The sequence below is a fragment of the Cydia splendana genome, chromosome 15 (assembly GCF_910591565.1).
Source record: "Cydia splendana chromosome 15, ilCydSple1.2, whole genome shotgun sequence".
Taxonomy (NCBI): Eukaryota; Metazoa; Arthropoda; class Insecta; order Lepidoptera; family Tortricidae; genus Cydia; species Cydia splendana.
Genome location: NC_085974.1, coordinates 168,741 through 190,468, shown reverse-complemented (window position 1 = coordinate 190,468; position 21,728 = coordinate 168,741). Strand labels below are relative to the sequence as shown.

The 21,728-nt window shown below is 37.9% G+C and overlaps 1 protein-coding gene across 1 annotated transcript; it reads right to left on the bottom strand.

The window, feature by feature from the left end:
* Positions 1 to 12,586: 12,586 nt before the first annotated feature.
* LOC134797219 (uncharacterized) lies at positions 12,587 to 21,641 on the bottom strand. Its single transcript, XM_063769443.1, has 4 exons — positions 21,433 to 21,641; positions 17,920 to 18,254; positions 13,660 to 13,836; positions 12,587 to 12,933 (listed from the first exon to the last, which is right to left on the bottom strand). Exons 1-4 carry the CDS (start codon positions 21,560 to 21,562, stop codon positions 12,838 to 12,840), a joined length of 738 nt encoding a protein of 245 aa, XP_063625513.1. The 5' UTR covers positions 21,563 to 21,641; the 3' UTR covers positions 12,587 to 12,837.
* Between the last annotated feature and the right edge of the window lie 87 nt (positions 21,642 to 21,728).

Sequence of the window (21,728 nt, the reverse complement as noted above, 5' to 3'; positions counted from 1 at the left end):
TACATTGACAAATACGACCAAAATGCACAATAACTAAACATTCTGATGTCAGTGTACGTTCGAATTTGTCTAATCTTAATCTTGCATTTAATATATCATTAATTTAATCATTATTTTTATTTTGTTCTTCTAATTGTACTTACACTTACCTAATAATTTTTGGATACGACGATGTACAATTACAATTATGTAATACATACAAATAAAATCTATTCTGCTCTATTCTTAAAAGATCGCCATGATCTTACTTATCAAAACCAGTTCAAAACCATAACAAGTTATTAAAATCTGAATCGGGCTCTTTCCCTGTTTTGCGATTATGGTAGGAGAGTTTATTATACGAATAAACTTTTCGAGCAATTATCATTAACGGAAGTTAAAGTGAAAATTCAATTTGGAAGCGAGCGCGGATTTCTGTGTAGAGTCGTTTTGTTTTTCAGTAAACTATATTTTGTAAGTAAAAAGGAAAAAAACATGGGTTGATGAAAGTGGGATTGAGTATATACAAAAAAACACGCAGAACACATGTATAAATAATTTAAATCGCTCTTTTGTTAGTATCTAGTTGACTCGTGTAATAACACTAATTACCTTATAAAATAGAAAGAATGCCCCCGACATCTAAACTCAGAAACAGCTTTCAAACTGTGAAATTAAAATTGATCTAAATTATTACAAATCTTATAAATGTAATCTTATACTTACCTATTATCATCAACACACCTTGAAGGCGCGTGCCCAAATGTGTGCCATATGGATCATAGATCACAAGAGACTGTGTAGTAAAAGGTGTGTTAATTGTGCAAACAGCTTTTCAGAAAGGACAAGGTGTATCAGCGTCGATCAGTCAAAAGTTCGTGTAGCGTATTTGCACCGTGTCGTAATTAACGTATGAAAAACGAGTTTGGGCGCAACAGCAGACGGGGACAAACGACCGAGCCCGTTATTTAATAATATGTACCTGTATTACAATCTGTTTTGCAGTTAGATGAGTTTAATTAACATATGTATTGTATTGTAATTCACTTATTTAAGGGTCTGGAAGCCTTATGTTTTTCTGACCAATTCTTTTAGAAGAAAGTAACAACGGTTGGCAGGGGTTGAACATTAAATGTTATATGCTGGAGTACCTACATAACTCTGTGCTAACTGTATATGGCTTGGCAGTGATTATGTAGTGTATTTAGATATAGTCGCGTCGTAGGCAGGTACAACTTATAGAACCTTGATTGTAGAATATCACAACTTTTCGGATTGTTGGCGGAGTGAAACATCTCACCTGATATTATTTCAATTATAACATAATCCTGGCCTATTTTTGGGATTATAAAGCATTCATACGTATATTTTGATATACGTTCACAGAGTAACCTCCTCAATGGCTCTCTAGAGGAATGTGCGAGTAATTATCTCGCCCTCGGTCATCCATCATGGCCGACTAACGTTTGCCGTTTTGCCGTGTCCGCTGTCCGCTAAATATTATACCTAGTGATTTTCGAAGGGATTGTTCTATAGGTAGGTATTAGACGGGGCACAATCGATAACCGTATTAACATTCATACAGATATTTTTGACATCCGTTCAGAGTAGGTAGCCTTCTCAATGGCTCTCTAGAGGAAGGTGTTGGGCTTGGGAGTAATTATCTCGCCCTTGTGGTGATCCATCACGGCCGCTGACGTTTGCCGTTTTGTCGAAGCTGCCGCGTGACCGCTAATCTAGTGGTTTTCGAAGGGATTGTTTTTTTACGATTTGACGGATCACAATCGATAAATGTAATAAGGGAAGGATAAAATCGCATTGCTCGATTAATCGAACGCAGAGAACAATACCTAGGTAGGTATGTAGTTGTAGATATCAATTTTAAATCATCTTCGTCAAGAAGACACTGCGAGATTGAAGCTGTCTCTTTATTGTGGGGTTGGCATGTATAGAATGGAATATCCTATCAAAGTTTGGATATTCCATTCCTTCAGTTTCCTGGACGGTTATTTCTCCAAACATGACCCAGTGGACCACTAGCTCCTTAACTCGCCATATGCTCAGCTGTACTAGCAGTACTAGCTTCTAGTGGCTAGTTAGGGTTTCTAAAAACTCTGACATTCACCAAGTCCCCCCGCATTCCTGACAAAGGACCAAAAATTCTGACATGGAACCCCACTTAAATGTTAACAGTTTTGGGTGTGAAATATTAATTATCCTAGTACTGGTGGAAGAGATCGCTCGTTAATGATAAGACTGCTGATCGTCGACACCTGTTTTATTTGTAGGCACATCTTTCTGCGACGTGTCTATTTAAGTTTTGCAATAGGTATACATATGTTGGTTTTGGTTGGTTGGTAGAATTCTGTATAAATTGTATTGTATATTGACTTAGTTATTTATTTTATTGCTTTTAGAAACAGGACAGTGCCTTAAAATGTAAAGCTACTTTTCTCAGGTCATTTTAAATAGCAACTTAGTACACAAGGATGCGGAAGTCGTTAATCTGTTTGTACAAACCGCGACCACCCTGGTGTGTGCGTCTAAAAGTGTATGGGTACTGCGTAATGGTCCATGGGAGTATCGTAACAAATTGACGGTAAAGGTGAGGGGGACCATTGTTGCAACCCTTGACGTGTGGTGCCATACGGCTACACCTGGCTATCGCGTGCTGAATACACCTAACAACTCCATTGACGAGAGTCAATGAGATGAATAACAGCTGAAGTGTATACATACAGAGGGTCTACCGCGCACAACGAAAACTCTTAATATCATACTATTTATATCGCTCGAATATGCAAGGGGAATAGAAGCAGATGAAGAACTTTCGATTTGCGATATTCACTGTAGGCCCTCAGACTTTTTAAAATTAGTTTTACTTCCGGATTAATTTTTCTATCCGACCACTCCGACGTAGCGTAGCTGGGGGAATATGACAATCGTAAATAGAAAACGCAATCGGAACTTAAATAGGTAATAAATACAGGGTGAAACATAAGTCGTAAACAGAAATTTTTGTTTCTAAATATCGCAGTATTGTAAGGCAAATTCATTGCATTAAGCTCTAGAAGCAAACAATTAATATTTGACAACCGGTCTGGCCTACTGGGTAGTGACCCTGCCTACGAAGCCGATGGTCCCGGGTTCGAATCCTGGTAAGGCCATTTATTTATATGATGATACAGATATTTGTTCCTGAGTCGTGGTTGTTTTCTATGTATTTAATTATGTGTAAGATGTCCCCTTATATTTATTTATTTATTTATTTATTTATTATTTATTTATAAGTATATTACATATATCGTTGTCTGAGTACCCACAACACAAGCCTTCTTGAGCTTACCGTGGGGCTTAGTCAATTTGTGTAAAAAAAAATGTCCTATAATATTTATTATTTATTAATTAAACCTTATTGAGAATAATTTTAAATAGCAAAAACACCAAACTTATGGTCACCCTATTCGACAAGACTTGGTCTGTAGCTTAAAGTACCAATTTTAATTAAACAGGTATTTCGGACCAATAATCGGCCTTCCTCTCGCCTGTGCATGAGCTGGAACAGTAAACTGTCCCGGAGGTTTTGCACCATAGTTACATGTTGTGGGTGTATGACAGTTTAACGTAGCAATTAGGGTGACCATGAGACTCAGAAAATTTAAATCATTTTTTTTAATTAACGAATTTACAAAAAACGTTTACTTACATATTTCTGCCTGTTGTCACGTCCACATGTTTAAGCTAAAGTTAAACAGTAAGAAACACATATTTCTATTCACGACTTATGATTCACCCTGTATATGGAAATGGTCAATATCAAAGATATACATAGTACCTAATTATATTAAGCAGTCAATATAGTCATGTCATGTCACTTTTTGTGGCATCTGTCACCCCCATCAATGTTTGTATGCTGTCATACAATGTTTTTATTCGTTTGGCGTTTATCGATCTACGATTCTTGTCTTGAAGAAAATTATACCAGCTAGGTTAAAGTTTTAAAACTTTTAACTGTAAGATAGCGGTGGATAAATACTTATATTAATTAACATAAATTAATTTAAGATGCATTGCCATAGTCTATAACAAATAACATAAGTAACGACTTTGTTTATCACCCACCGTCAGACTTAAACTCTTTAAAAAACACATTACTCGCGCGGTTCCCGGCTGCACGTTTTACGGAAGGGTTTTTGTCATTTCCTCTATAGGAAGTTCATTAGTGTTCCGTACCGGCAGGATTCGCTCCACCACCACGCTGTTTATTATTATTCACATTACCAATTTTAATCTGATCTGCGTCCATACATGTTTCTTACCAATCTGAAGGTCTAGTTATACTGGTTAGTTTGTTGTGGAATTTTGGGAATAGGGTGTTCATCAAAGTGCCGCAACGGATGCGCCTGCGCGTACGTCACTAAACAGCTGATGCCAGACATAATGTGTATTTGCTGACGAGAGATTGGTCTTTATTGTCTTGTTGTTTCGGTTTGATTTTGAAAAACATCGTAAATAAACAGCTGATGCCAACCGTGACCGTGACGTGTGCTTTGTGACGTGAGATTGGTATTTATGGTCTTATAGATTAGGTCTTAATTTGAACAACATGCTTAATCATACCTCGGCTACCTCAAGCTATAGCGGCTGCAAAAGATAAGGTAGGTACTAGTAACTACTTACCTACAAATATATATGTAGGTACATTTTTACATGACTGTTTGAATCATACGTATAGAAGGCAAACGAGCAAACGAATCGCCTGATATAGTAAGCAATTACCGTCGCACATGGACAACTGCAGTGCGAGGGGTTATAATTTATGTGTTATGAATGACATATATATATGTCGGACCCTGACACCAGAAAGACGTATTGCAGCGTTATAGTTCATTATTTTAGACGCCTGTATAAAATCGATTAGCAATGTTGAGCTACGTATTATTTGGTTGTAACGTAATAAATAAAGTTGCGTAGAGAGTAACGCCGTCTATTGGCGCATTGTTGAAATAAAGTTGCGTAGAGAGTAACGCCTTCTATTGGCGTGTTGTTGAACTGAGATGACAGGTAGAAGGCTTTGGAACGTCGAGAGGTTTCTCTCGAGTGAGCGTAGGCACGAGTTGGCGTTTTTGTCGGTATGTTGGTAGACTGGTCGAGCAGGTTTGCCAACTTGACTGAGGCGGGAGCGGAGAGGCTCCGCCGCTGGTAGTTCTTCTTGATCGGACCGCGCTAGAGATCGGACGTACTCGTTAGCCAACCTCGTGCCTAACTCGCTGCGTTCCTGAAGGCTTATACCTGAAGGATTATTCTGATAGCTTAATATAGAATCCCGCGTTCTTTAACCATTTAGCTAAGTGTTTTATTTCAAGTGTTATTTTGATTTCTTATGTTTCATTAGAAGCTTACTTTTGTGAAATAAAGAAATGATATGTTATGTGTTGTTTTAACTTGTTTTGAAAAGATTTGTCCCTCTGAGTTTGTTACCGGTCCCATATAGGGCTAAATCTTCTCAGGTCAGATATGTAGGGTTGAAGCCGGCCTAGTTTGAATTGAATAAAGATTTAAACGGTTTCTTTTTACTTTCATATCGCTCCCTTGACTTAAAAATAGCAATTAGTTCTTTTAAACATTTAGTACTGAAGTATAGTAGGCACTAGTATGGTTAACGAGTCCTAAGGTTTATTTCATGCACTGGTAGCATGGTAGCATACTGGTTTAGCTGTGAAGTAATACATCTAGGTACTACCCCCACGCGCCCACCGCCTTTAGGACCATCGGTATTCGACATATAGAATAGAATAGAATAGAATATGTTTATTGCTCACATATTGATCTTACTCTACAAGTACAATAAGGTTACAACATGTTACCCTACAAGGGCATTGCAAATACACGTGCATATAAAATATGTATACACATAAGAAAGGTACACTATAATTTATCTATTTCTACGCCTATTAAATATAACAAAATTATTATTTTATTATCTTTGAATTATACTTATTTTCATTGAAAAACTCTTGCAGGGAGTAAAAACTGTGATCTATTAGGTAGGTTTTTAGCTTAGTAACAAATTTTGTGTATGTTTGCTCGTTAGTTATTTCTTTTGGAAGGTTATTATAAATTCTTATAGTCATTACGTGAGGGCTCTTGTTACTAATTTTTAAGTTACTTGATGGTATGGCTATTTTATCTTTATTTCTTATATTTATGGCACATGTGTGGCGGTCTGTTGCTTTTGTATATAAACTTGGATTCTTGCGGACAAATTTACTGGCTTCTAGAATATATAGACACGGTAAAGTTAAAATTTTTAAGTTTTTAAAGTGAGGTCTACAGGTTTCAAGGTTTTTAATATTTGTAAGAATTCTTATGCACCTTTTTTGCAGTATGAATAGTTGTAGTATGTCTGTGCTATTGCCCCACAAAATGATTCCATATTGGAGGCAGGTTTGGGTAAATGCATAGTATGCAGCAACGGCCGTTTTAAAATCTGTGCTTTTTTTAATATTTCTTAAGACATAGGTAAATCGAGAAAGTTTTGTACTAATTTTGTCAATATGAGATTTCCAATTGATATTTTCGTCGATATTTATACCAAGAAGACTGCAATTACTAATTTGTTGGAAAGTATTATTCAGGTATGTGTAATTTATATCTATTGGGGATCTTTGATGGGGTCTAAACTGTATAAGGTTGGTTTTTTTAAGATTTAATAGTAAATTATGGTCATCAAACCACTTAACAATTACGTTTAGGATACTGTTCATTTTTTGGTTTACTTCCTCATTATTTTGACTTGAGAATACTATGGAAATATCATCGGCATATAAAAAACATTTGATATTGATGGAGTTTATTATCTTTGGCAGGTCGTTAATGTAAATCAAAAATAGGATACAACCTAGGACACTACCTTGCGGAATGGAGCATGTTATTTGTTTAGTTTCTGAATATATTTTCTCAACGGTTTTCCTTTTAATATCATAATGTTCTACTTCAACTAATTGGATTCTGTTCTTCAGATAGGACTTGAACCAGTTGTGGGCATCTCCACTTATCCCTATTCCGTATAATTTATTTAGTAAAATGTCGTGTTTGACACGATCATACGCTTTACTCATATCAAGCATTAGTCCAAAAGCAGAATGCTTACTGTCTATTATATTTATGACTTCCTGAATGAATTTGTAAACAGTGAGTACTGTACCTCTCTGCTTTCTAAAACCAAATTGGCTATCATCAAATATGCTATATTTTTCACAAAAGTCTGATAAGCGTTTCACCATAATCGATTCAAAGATTTTAGAGAAAGTTGGCAACATGCAATGGGGCGATATTGGTCTGGGTCGGTTGGGTTTTTTGTTTTAGGAATAGGTTTGATAACGGCTACTTTTAAAGCATTTGGAAATGTACCTGTTGTGAACGATTGGTTTATTAAAAATGTTAACGGAAGAATCAGCTCATTTGAACATATTTTCACTAGTGAGGGGGGTATTTCGTCAATTCCGTAACTGTGTTTGTTTTTTAAGTTCCTTATAGTCTTTTCAACTTCTATGTGGTTGGCCGGAGATAGAAACATCGTATTGTGTGTGGAGCTAAGAACTGGACGCCCGCTTGATTGATTATTAATATTATTTGTATTCATTCCAACTGGAGAAAAGTACGTATTAAAAGAATTTGCTATCAATTGAGGTTGATCTGTCATTGTGTCGTTTATTTTAAGGGATATATTTTTCTTAGGTTTATTTTTTAAGTGAGGTTTTTTTGTCTGCTCTCCTATTATTTTCCATAGTGTTTTTATTTTGTTGTTCGAACTATTTATCCTTTTATTATTGTACATTTTCTTTGCTATAGTAACACTTTTCTTTAATATTTTTGTATAGGTTTCCAAATATTGAATTAATATAGGCTCAGCTGACTGGTCAACAAGGTTTTTTAATAATCGTTTATGTAGACAGGATTTTTTTATTCCAGGTGTTAACCACGCTCTTTTTGGGGTTGCTTTAGATTTCTTTCGTTTCTTAGGTATGCAGTAGTTGAGTAACATTTTCAATATATTACTGAATTCGTTGAAATTTTCATTTATAGTATTTTGCGGAGATAGGATGGAAAACCAATTAATAGGTTGTAGTGCCGTTTTAAATAATTGTACATTTCTTTCTGAAAACGATCGTTTGTAGTATGTATGACTCTCGTGTTTTTTATTTATCTGTTCTTTCGCGACAGGCACTGTGACATTTACTCCCTTATGGTCTGAAAACCCAAAATCTTGGACATCTACGTTAAATCTATCGGAATCAAAATTAGTAAAAATAACATCTAGGCATTTTGCAGTATTTTTGGTGACTCTTGTAGGTTCTTTTACATGCTGTATAAAGTTAAAAGTTAATAATAAATTTATTAAGTTCTTAGATAATGTAGTTTTTTTGAGTATGTCTACATTTAAGTCCCCCCCTATTATAACATTTTTATTTTTATATTTTGTATGTACTAACTGCAAAAGTTGTTCAAGTTATATATGTTACTTGGTGTTATATTATTGATTCGATACAATTAAAGAACCCAAATGATATTCACAACTTAAATTTCGATATGATTAATTGAACGTGTCACTCGTTCTTTCCTAAACCTAAATTATTTACATTACCTATATGAATGAGTCCCATAGGCATCAAAAAGCAGCACCTTATTCCATTGTAAATAATTAGCTAAGTAAGAAGACTCAACATGTATGTACCTACATACATATTGTTGACTAGTCACAAGGTGTAATATGTAAGACAACATTCGCTCTCATTACAATCAATTTGGATGCAAACCGGTATGACAACACCTGCTAACTAAATTGCCGAATTTGAATAAATGAATACAGCTGCACAATGATATTGGTTTCGTTCCTGTTTTCAGAATATTGATTACATTTTAGATATGACTGACTACGTGGCGGTGAACGATGGTATCTGCCTTTATGTTTATTTAGCACACGGGACGAAAACGTCAATCCATTGAAGAGGTAACAGACAGACAGATAGAGTCAGAGAGAGAGAGGTACAGAGTTTCGTATTTATAATATAGGCAGGGATAAGGATAGAGTTGCTTTTTTGGGTACGAACTACGAAAACGTTCGTGGAACGTCGCCGGTAATGCCCGTTACCACGAGACCGGTAACAAATGCACATGCGTTTCGTAATTATTCGGTTCGCAAATGGATTCCTCCCGGTAACCGTTTCATCTGTTTCCTCTCCAACCGCCAATCTCGCTAATCACTAATGGCCTGAAGTGCTTCTATCCGCAATTAATGTCCTTTCATCCTTACTCACAACGACGTAAGTAACACGACTCTTCCAATGCGTGGCGCCTTTTACAAACTGCAATATTGTACCTTTAAAAACGACATAAGTAAAGCAATTGGTCCACCTTTTAAAGCCCTTTTGAATCTATGGAGCCACCTTTCTTGCTCTAAAGTCTCAAAACGCCGTAACATACCTAGAAGTCTAAAAACTATAAAGGTCGTAAATGGATAAAACATGGTACTTTGGCGCGTCCTTTCGGCACCATGGCGAGAGTAATCGATAAATCTCCAACGCGTCAGCTGATCTTCCTCGAATTCTAACACAAACTTAGAACCTTGTCGCAGCTGTGCACCAACACATTGGAAACTTCTACGTTTAACAAGCTACTATGGTACAGTCAGCAAAAGTTACGGATCAAACTACGCGACAAAAGTATCTATTCTTTACCGGCTTAACAAAACTCACAGAGTTTCTCACTCACTCACTCACTCTCAGAGAGTCAAAGACAAGAAGAAGAAAAGAGAGAAGAGTCGAGAGAGTGGCAAATATTACTTTTGAGCGTGAACTGTAGAGATTATATCATATATGTATTTTTTTATATAGAAATATTTTTATTTAGATTTATATTTTTTATTTATATAGAAAAGTATTCGAGGGTGCGGTATTTATATTAGAGTATTTGATCCGCTGTTATTGATGCTGACTGTACTAAGCTAGTTGGAATGTGAAACAGCTGTGTTCCGTCACAACATATGTTCGGATGTTTACGTGTTCGTTCGCAGAAACGGTTTACTCTCAACTTTTTTTAAAGCTACCTGCTTGACTTTTTTGAATCCGGGGAGTTTTGCAGGGTAAATGCGGTCATTAGGGAACGTGTATTGGCACCTGCTTGGGGTATAACGGAGCTATTGTGGTCCCGTGGCTTTGTTTGGCAACAATATTACTAACTTTGGTACTTATCCCTTGGGATTCAAGCTTGTATCCAATTTCAAAGTAATTTATAACCATCTGGTTAGTAGAAGGTAATAGAAATATTAGAATGCATCCTATCCAAAGTTATTTACCTACATAAATAAACTAAAAATTTACACCTAGGTTTAGGCTTCTTAATCTGGTTATAATAAAAATCGTAAACCACAAGGACTGTAGGTATCTAATCTACTCCTAATTGTTATTAAAACTAAAAAATAAGCTTTATCTTTTTTTATCTCAGATAGGCACTAAAATGATAATTCGATTGGACTTACTTACTGTGACCTAATAGGTACTCGTAGCTTGTGTTTTAAAAATATTTAAAGAAAAATATTTTTAATTTCTAATGAGTTTTTGTAAAAGAAGTGTAAGTAAAAAAAAAACTTCCTTTTTTTGTCCTTTTACATCAATTTTATTTTAAAATACAGATTGATCGAACAAATTGGTGTAGCAATATTGCCAATTTTAAAGTATCTTAAAAAAACATATTGATATTATTATTATTATGGAATATGCCTTTCTATGTATACAAGTATATCAAGTATACGACTAGAGTTCACGTAGCCCTGACTACTTAGTACCTACATGCTAGTAGGTACCAAACTAGCGTTCCTACATAGAGCACAATCTAGCTCGCAGGTCATCGGCCGATACCGCTCCACTTAGGTATTTTATTTATAGTCCCAGCCGCGGGAGGCGGGGGGAGGGGGGGAGAGAAAAACTGCGCCACTTACTCGCTTCACTTTTTATTCAATTCCTTTACTATTGCCAGTCACTGTACATACAAATTACACATAGGGCTTCAAGTAGTGCTATTTATGTATATCAGTTAGTACTAGGAGGGCGATAAGGAATTAGGACACTTAGGGGGTCCAAGATGACAAACGCCAAAAGAAAAGATATTGAATGTATCGGGATGACAGATGCCAGGAAACTTCACGTGGCTATTTCCATACAGTACTAGTTCAAGTTACGATTGGCGTTTTATATTTTATATCAACGATTGTTATCTTGGCTATGCCCCCAGAAATAGTTAGGGAGAGTCATGCAGACACGGGAAATAGGGCCCGAGAAATAGTGTCGTCTAAAACAGACTTTAGCGATCCCTCAATTAATTTTAGAATTCGAATTTGTCTTAATAATTACTTACATGTAAAATAAAGGGTAAGCGTTCCAGTAATTGCATCGCTATTTTTTAAGAATGCTTAGTAATAAAGTAAAATTTAGGGTAGGTAAATGTACCAGTACTTGATGGTAATAAAATGTCTAATTGACTTGAAATTTCGTATTAAAATTTTTGTTACTATAAGTTTGCTTATACATTCTATTGTTATAGGTACTGTGTCAATTACTGGTACATTTACTTATAATTAAATTTGAGATCGTTAAGAAATCCAGGTATCAAATGCTTAACTAAATGATAGTACAATACTGCTTACAGGTACCTCATCGTAATCAGATACTGCCAATGTAATGCCATCATCAATTATTATAATCTAGCACTAACCTACTTCACGACGGGTTTCATTTTTACTCCCATGTAATATTTATTGCTCTTACGCCATTTTTGCTAAAATATTGTCCGTAATATTCGCTATGCTAATAGAGAGTACTTTAGGTACCTTGAACGGAGCTGCCTATTTTTTTTAAATTAATTATATACATTTTAATTCAGGAAATAGGTAATGCTAATTTTTGTTTCAATCATACTTCACATATAAATGATACTTAACTTAGTTTCCTAGATAAAACATTCTTTTATACATAAAAAAAATATTCGCAGAAATAATAAATATTTTAAGAGAGTGAAATCCAATTACAATATCAATAGTAGTTTTATGCATAAGTATAAATTCTAATTAAATTATTGTTTCACGGTCGACGATCAATGTTTCCCTGGCTTGGCCACAGAGATGGTAGAGAGAGATATGTACACTTACAGCAACGAAACATTTTCCAAAATATCTAATTCTTACCTTAAAAGTGTTATTGTATTTGGCGTTTATAAGATCTTATTGTTACTATTTAATTGTTAGTTAAAAAAATCAAGTCACCAATCTTAGAACTGTACGTACCTATTGATAAACTGCACTCAAGTGTAAAAGAACAAATATAGAGGATATAAAAACTAGGTTTACGAAGTTATTTAGGGCCGATGTTTACTTAATTTTCGAACTGATTTTTTGTTAATTTCGATCAATTTTGGTGGATAAATAGAGTTCCCTATTCAGTACAATGTAATAGAAATTTCATCGTATGTCAAATAATGTTTCGCTGAGTTAGAAAAAATACAGTATTTTAATAACTCAACGGATTTTTTTTGTGACAAATTGTATTCCTCCACAGAATAAAAAACTCTTCAAACAAGCCTAATTTTATCGAAACGTTAAATAAAATTGTGAACAAAATAAAAATCGGCTCTTCACAGACTTTGTCGGCGACGCACATAACACAAACGCCTAAAAATGTGCTTAAAAAATAATAAAGTCGAATGAGAACGTTTTATAGGCTACGGTTCAGTCTTCACTCCGTACGCATAAGCGTACTGGTACCTGCAGTACCGCTGGTAGCGGCGGTACTGGCGCTGCTGCGCTCAGGAGGGGTCGGGCTTCGACTCGGCCTCGCTGCTGGACGACGAGGCCGCCCGCGCCCACAGGCTGGCGTAGTTCTGTTGCTCGGCTAACAGCGCCTAGGAAGGAAAATTAAGTTATGAAAAGGTCTTAAAGCTAAACCAAAATAACCTAACACACAGAGAGTTTAACAGAACTAAGAAATTCTCTCTCGAACTTCGAACGGCGACTGTGCCTAGTGTGCCTAGCACTAGCTGGGGAATGCGTAAGCTAAACTTAGAACGTTGAATAACACTCGTTTAATCTTATTTGAGCAGGATACGGAAGCCGCTTGGTCGACTGGCACATGCTGTTGATGGCGATGGTGAAGTGAAGACTAAACTTCCTCAGCAGCTAATAACACCGCATCAAACAACGCTCTTTTAATCTTGATCTGTGCAGGATACGGAAACCACTTGGTGGATCACATGCTGTTGAAGGTGTCGATGGTGAAGACTAACCTCCTCAGCAGCCAGCACTGCATCAAACAGCACCAGTTTTATCTTGATTTGCGCAGGATACGGAAACCACTTGGTGGATCACATGCTGTTGAAGATGTCGATGGTGAAGACTAACCTCCTCAGCAGCCAGCACTGCATCAAACAGCACCCGTTTTATCTTGATTTGCGCAGGATACGGAAACCACTTGGTGGATCACATGCTGTTGAAGATGTCGATGCTGAAGACTAACCTCCTCAGCAGCCAGCACTGCATCAAATAGCACCCGTTTTATCTTGATTTGCGCAGGATACGGAAACCACTTGGTGGATCACATGCTGTTGAAGATGTCGATGGTGAAGACTAACCTCCTCAGCAGCCAGCACTGCATCAAAGAGCACCCGTTTTATCTTAATTTGCGCAGGATACGGAAACCGCTTGGTGGACTGGCACATGCTGTTGAAGAAGATGTCGATGGGATCCGGTGCGGGCTGCGCGGGCGACGACCGCCGTCGCCAAGATCCGGAGCGCCGCTTGCCTGATGCCTGGGGAATTAAACTAGTCAGTAATGTAATAAAACACTGTGTATTTTAAACCAATTTTTCTTCTGCGAAATGGCAAGTCAGTACATATTGTATGTCTCGAAAATCCTAATCATAGGAAACTGAGTTTGAGTTCTCGATATTCGACTCTCAAGGCCAGTCCAGACGAGACAATTTTTCGCCAATCTCATTAAACTGTCTGATCAAATCAGGTGGTGTGCAAATATATATTGACGCCAATTCCTTTTCTAATCCCGTCTGGACCGGCCTTACTGTCGATTTAGGATTCAAACCGAACTCTGGCTGATAATCGCAGATTCTCATATTGGATGTTTATTGTAATTTAGAGCATATATGTTTATCAGACTGCTATTTAAGAAACTATTGAACAAGGAAGCCATGTTGCCGCAAATTAGACTGCATAGCTTCCTTAGTGTCTATTTTTCTAACACAAACAACGAAGTCATATCATAACCGTTAAATTATATTCTGGCACCATTACGACTATTAGGTTTAAAGTTTATGATATCCGGAGCGCTAGAAGTAGGCACAAACTATGAGGTAGTAATAGAGAATCGCTGGCTTCTAGCCAACATTTAGTGTGCAAAATTAAAGTAAGTATTCAAATGTAATCGAGTAAAAGTTGAGTACATAAATAAAACTCGTTTCATGTGCGAATTTATGTAAGCTATAGGTTTTATTTTATGGAAGTGGTGATAGTCGAGTTAATCTGATCAACTCTCAATCCGGAGTTCGTGGATTCAAATCCTGGCTCGTACTAATGGGTTTATTCGGAACTTTTGTTCGGAATATCATTCGATGTTTACCAGCAGCTATTCGGTGAAGGAAAATACCATGGGGTCTCTAACACATCAGCAAAGGTGTATCAGCAAAAATTCGAAGGTGTATTGTGCAGTCCCCTACTATTGGGTCAGTGTGGGGACACTCGCCCAAGCTCTCTCGCGCATGAGAGGAGGCCCATGCCCAGCATGTATAGGCCAAATTATTAATTGACCGAAGCGAAGCGAAGGTCTACGTTTTGAATCGGGCGTTTTGCTTTTGTATGTCCGGACAAAGACATATGTATAATATGTAACTTCGTATAAGACGAATAAAGTCTAAGAAAAAAACGTGCCTCGGAATTCAAGTAAAAGTCATTCTGGAATAGATGCCGCACACACCTTTAGCCTATCCTCGGCTAGACGGCGTGATGACACCGTTTCATATTTAACAATTTTAACACATAGATATCAGTGAATGAACATGGATCAAAATGATATAAAAATAATAAAATAATTTATGCATATATATCAATGACCTTTTATTTATGTAGACGTGTGACGTTCATAGTTGACAAAACTAAAATTTGATCCAACGATTTTGACAACTTGACAGGTTGGCGTCACCCATACGACTAACTAAATATAGGTTCCGGAACCTATATTTGATGGCTCACGATCAAAGCTCACGATCGTGCGCCTGGTACCATATCTACCTCTTTTTACTTACATCCATGATATATATACATTTTTTGATAAATTTATACGTTTTCATTTTGAGTTTTAGTCGTGTGTCGATAGATGGCAGTAAATTTACAGTGACTACAAAATTTACAATGACAGGACCCCTCTATACTATCTATTCTTTTTGGTCCGGATGTTCTCCTATTGTTCTCCGGATCTCCTCTATAGGTCGCAATTCTTAACCGATTCTCGTGTTGTAACCGAAGTCTATGAACCGACGAAAAATATTTATCGAGCCGGTTTTTGAAAATTTTTTAAAATGGAAAAGTTGTTATAGCTCACTCTTATACAAATAGTCGTATCGGTATCATAAGAGTGTATTCTTTTTGAGACATGTTTACAGATTAAATGTCAAAAAATTCAGAAAAATTATTTCGCTGGTTTTGGAGGTATTAAGATATTTAGTTTTGTATGTCCGGATGTTCTCCTCTACAGGTCGCAATTCTTAACCGATTCTCGTGAAATTTTGTAACCGAATTCTATGATTCGATAAAGTATTTTTGTCGAGCCGGTTTTTGAAAATTTTTCAAAATGGAAAAGTTGTGATAGCTCGCGCTTAAACAAATAGTCGTATCGGTATCATAAGAGTGTATTCTTTTTAAGACATGTTTACAGATTAAATGGCCAAAAATTCAGAAATTTTATTTCGCTGGTTTTGGAGGTATTAAGTTATTTAGTGGCTTCCCTTTATCTTGCATAATATCGATTGTCCGAAATACACTTCGCATAGCAGGTTTCGCAGAAACATTTTTAACCGAATGATACTTTTGCATAATTGTATAATTAGCATAACTGTCATGTCGCATAACATTCATTTGGCAGAATTTTGAATAGCAGAATACTAATATCGTCGATTTTACATACGCAGAATTGTATGTAGCATAAATTACATTCCACCGAATTTCTTATGGCATATTGCTCATATTGCAGACTTGAATTTCGCAGAATGTTAAGCAGCAGAATAAAAGTTCTGCCGAAATTGTTACCGCATAATAATGTCGCTGACTGAACCTACACAAAATGAATTGCTGCTAGAACTACAGGTTAGGTTAGAACTGCGACCCCTACATAAAAGGAATCGCTGCCAGGACTATAGGTTAGGTTAGGTTAGAACTGCGACCCCTACACAAAAGGAACTGCTTCCAGAAGTGTAGGTTAGGTTAGGTTAGAACTGCGACCCCTACACAAAAGGACCTGCTTCCAGAACAGTAGGTTAGGTTAGGTTAGAACTGCGACCCCTACTCAAAAGAAACTGCTTCCAGAATTGTAGGTTAGCTTAGGTTAGAACTGCACCCCTACATAAAAGGAATTGCTGCCAGGACTATAGGTTAGGTTAGGTTAGAACTGCGACCCCTACATAAAAGAAATTGTTGCCAGAACTATAGGTTAGGTTAGAACTGCGACCCCTACACAAAAGGAACTGCTTCCAGAAGTGCAGGTTAGGTTAGGTTAGAACTGCGACCCCTACATAAAAGGAACTGCTTCCAGAAGTGTAGGTTAGGTTAGGTTAGAACTGCGACCTCTACACAAAAGGAACTGCTTCCAGAACTGTAGGTTAGGTTAGAACTGCGACCCCTACTCAAAAGAAACTGCTTCCAGAACTGTAGGTTAGGTTAGGTTAGAACTGCAACCCCTACACAAAAGGAACTGTTTCCAGAACTGTAGGTTAGGTTAGAACTGCGACCCCTACACAAAAAAAACTGCTTCCAGAACTGTAGGTTAGGTTAGGTTAGAACTGCGACCCCTACACAAAAGGAATTGCTGCCAGAAGTGTAGGTTAGGTTAGGTTAGAACTGCGACCCCAGCTCAATAGGAACTGTTGGTGTAGGTGTTCATTGGTGGAGTAGGGTATGGAAAATATTATTCTCATCAACACTATGCCAATGAATTATTCTGCCTAAGGAAATTGTGCGAAAAGACAGTATGCCAAGTAAATATTATGCGACGCAATTTTTGGCAAAACAATTATTCGATTATAGGATTATTCTTCAAATTGACATTATGCCATTGCATTATTCAGCTTTACAAAATTGTGCGGAACAACAGTATGCCATGAAACTTATGCAAAAAGTAATTCTGCGAAATGATGATTCTGCCAAGGGTTGCTATGCGAAAGTAAAATATGACAATAAATTTTATGCAACATATTAGTAATCCTTATTTAGTTTTTACTTGAGAATGAGTAGCTAAATTTCGTCACCTCATGTAAGAACTATCATGATGTATTTTGCTAACGTTCGCTTTTTTTGTTTGCACGGAAGGTCTGGGTTCGATCCCCAGTAATTATATGCTGGGATATAACTTTTTGTATTTTTTTACACTTAAATTTCATAACAATTTTTGTTTTTTATTTTTATTAAAAACTTCGTATTTTTTATTTATCAAGCGCGGGCTAAGCGTATTGTAAGCAGGTTCGATAGATAAGGTTTTAATTGTCAAATTAGATTCTCTAAATTCTTCTAAACAACGGCGCCATACATTTACTCAGTTTTAAGCTCTGCTCGCGAGGTCTACAGCTCACAGAGCCACTAGTTATTAACTAGTGACATCACGCCATGCTCACCTTACACAAATAATCCAACTTCCTATCAATAACCGTCAGCTGCGACTTCCTCTTCGGCTCCTCATCCTCTGTCTCCGACTCCTCACTCGACCCTGTCTGCCCGTTCTGCTCCTCCTGCTCCTCATGGTCCTCATGCCCGTTCTGCACCGGCGGGGGAGGCTCCTCAGGCTTCTTTCTCGCTGACATGTGTGGCTGGAGGAAGGTCATGTGCTGCATGTACTTCCAGGGGTAGTTCTTGCGGGCCGAGGGCTCGCGGGACATCATCTCCGATTGCCGTTTTAGCGCATCTCGGTAAGAGTCGCGGAGCTTTTTCCATTTTAGTTTTACTTCTTTTACTGTGGACAAACGTGGGTTTTACTATTCTTGCTAATAAATGATTACTCGCGCTAGTCGCGCTAGAACCATCCGGGAGCCGAGGCGCGCGGTACTTCTTTTTCTAAAGTAAGCATTACGTGATCACCCGTCTTAGAAAAAAAAGTGTCGGAGTGCTAATATTCCCTCGAAACGCTCAAGCAAGAGTCCACTTGTATTGCATTTAAACATTTTAAATCTACATTGCGCTCCAAAACACGCATAGCTGACTTGGGGGAGAAGACCGCCAGACTGAAGTGGGACTGGGCGGGTCACGTCTAGCTGCCGCATGCATCCGGATAGGTGTGCTAGTATAGCCACCAAATGGATACCACAAAAGAAGCGCGGACGTGGCAGGCCCAAACGGAGATGGCGGGACGACTTAGACGCCTTCATCAGTAACTGGCCGGAAAAAGCACTACAACGGGAGTTGTGGAAATTAAGGGGAGAGGCCTTTGCCCAGCAGTGGGACACTATAACGGCCTAATTAAAAAAAATCTACCAGCCAAGATAAAGAAACAAAATTAGCATCAACTTACTTTGCCACTCTTATGGATAAAATGAAACTTTCGCATCTTTTCTGATGAATAAAGAGAGCTTTTATGAGCTGGTTAGGCTGGTGTGGTTAAAATCAATAAACTCTACTACAATCAATAACGCTTTGCCATCAACATAACACCCTAATATCTACATAATTCCACGCTTCGACTAAAGAGACCAAACCCACAAGTCGAACAGCTTTGCAAATTGCTAACAATCGGTTCGAGTTGATTGAAATCGAAATACATTAATCAAGTTAATTAAACCACTGCTAGATTGCTGATCAATTAAACATCGTCGAAGGTATACAAATGCACGCAAATAAACAATCAAGTAGGCACAGTCAAAGAATTTAATTTCAGTACCATTTCGTAGGTGGGTGTAGTGTAGGTGAGTACCTTCTCACAGTGGGTGACAATCAACATTTCGTAGGTGGGTGTAGTGTAGGTGAGTACCTTCTCACAGTGGGTGACAATCAACATTTCGTAGGTGGGTGTAGTGTAGGTGAGTACCTTCTCACAGTGGGTGACAATCAACATTTCGTAGGTGGGTGTAGTGTAGGTGAGTACCTTCTCACAGTGGGTGACAATCAACATTTCGTAGGTGGGTGTAGTGTAGGTGAGTACCTTCTCACAGTGGGTGACAATCAACATTTCGTAGGTGGGTGTAGTGTAGGTGAGTACCTTCTCACAGTGGGTGACAATCAACATTTCGTAGGTGGGTGTAGTGTAGGTGAGTACCTTCTCACAGTGGGTGACAATCAACATTTCGTAGGTGGGTGTAGTGTAGGTGAGTACCTTCTCACAGTGGGTGACAATCAACATTTCGTAGGTGGGTGTAGTGTAGGTGAGTACCTTCTCACAGTGGGTGACAATCAATATGAAAGTCGCTAGGGATCTCATACTATTGTCACTATGACAATGGTACGAAATAGCACCGAAATTCAATTCCTTGACCGTACATTCTATTACAAATCACGCTCTGTCGTAACGTAATATTAAATTCCATTTATTACCTACCCACTTATTTTACAACTTCTCGAGATAATAATATATATAAACAATAAGCCTGACATCGTGCTGATAGACCGATCGCAGCGCCGGGCCGTGCTCGCCGACGTCACCATCCCCCATGATGAGAATCTCGTGAAGGCCGAGAAGGACAAGTCCAGCAAGTACCTAGACTTAGCTCACGAGATTACCGCCATGTGGGATGTTGACTCGACGATCATTGTTCCGATAGTTGTGTCAGCGAACGGTCTCATAGCGAAGAGTCTAGACCAACACCTAGAGAGACTCTCGCTGGGTGGTTGGATCAAGGGTCAGATGCAGAAGGCGGTAATTTTGGACACGGCGCGTATAGTACGTCGGTTCCTCACTCTGCGGCCCTGACCACCGGTAGCTTGGGCCAAGCCCCGCTGCCGGCGGCACCCTAGGTTAGGTTTTTTATAATGTGTTTATATATTTTTGTTATGTTTTGTAAGTGTTTTTATATTTTACTTTTATACTCACATTGTAAAATCCTAACCTAAGACCCTAATTGAATAAAGAAAATATATAAACATAACAAAACAAAAAACCCTATTGTCAGAAAACTTTATCAAGTAAGTAATTTAAAATGTTTAGGCCCTAAATAAATGTTTAGGTAAGTATGTACAATTGTACATATGAATCTAGCGCGTTTCCAAACGGTCTATGATTTCTATGAATAACCAATCATTAGTTTGTCATCTTAAATCGTATCTTAATACTTATTAACCTAAATAAAGTCACAAAGTACCTATCTAAAATATAAATCGTGGTTCCAAATATTAGGCCATTTACCTTAACCAAACAGTTAAAAAAGTACTTAGGTACTTACCTTAAAAACTACAATTTACTATATGTAAATTTTTGTCAAAGGTAATATCCAAACTACAATTTTCTAAAAATGTTATACTATTATTCCTTTCTAAATCAACCCGTTGTAACGCGGCGGGGTTCTATAAATAAGCGTCCTAGAGTGACCCAAGCAGGGGTCGAACCCGGGCCCTCGCGGGGAGCAGGTACCCTCCCTACCCGACAACAGCCGACCGGTCGTACACAAAATACTGCGTTGATAAAAAATTGCCTAATATAAACACAAAACTTGGCAGATACCTATTTTAATCTTCTACCCCTTTTTTCAATAAAAATTGCTTATAAATAATAACCATTCAAACTACCTACGAAATTCCAAAATGGAATCAACATTAAAACTAAGCGAAAAACACCTAAAGTAAACCTTAGACGTTTGAAATAAAGTTCATAATGCAATACAATAGCATAGCACAAGATTGATTTCAATTACCAACTACAACGCTGCGCAACATTGTAAACACAATCAACAGAAATCAATGAAAAGTAACATATGTTTTCCTTAATATTACATAATAGCATGACCTTGAACTCATGGCCAACGACCGACATAAGTACCTACAATGAATCACGCTACTAAGACGCCATTTTGAAAAACGCCAATGCATTTACATACAGCAAACCGAACGTGAACCTTAATCCTTCACAATAAGGTTCACGCTCAATGATGCTACATTAGTGCTACAGCGCGTGCGGGTGTATTCGCACGCGTTCGGCCTTGACTTACCTGATGATAGACTAGTTTCCTTCATGACCTCGGCCCAGGCAGCGTCTTTAAGCTCTTGGTCGCGATATTCTATAGCCGTGGTGTTCCACAGGCAGGGGTAGTTGCGCACGGCGGCGATGAGATGCTCCATGCTGGCTCGAGCGGCGACTGACGCGCGGCGCGGCGCGGGGCGAGCCGGGCCCGCCAGCGCCCGCCAGCGCCCGCCACCGCCGCCGCCGGCCCGGCCCCGCCGCGCGGCACACATAAATACGCATTATTTATGTCGAGTTTTATTAATAAGTACATACTTGAAAGTG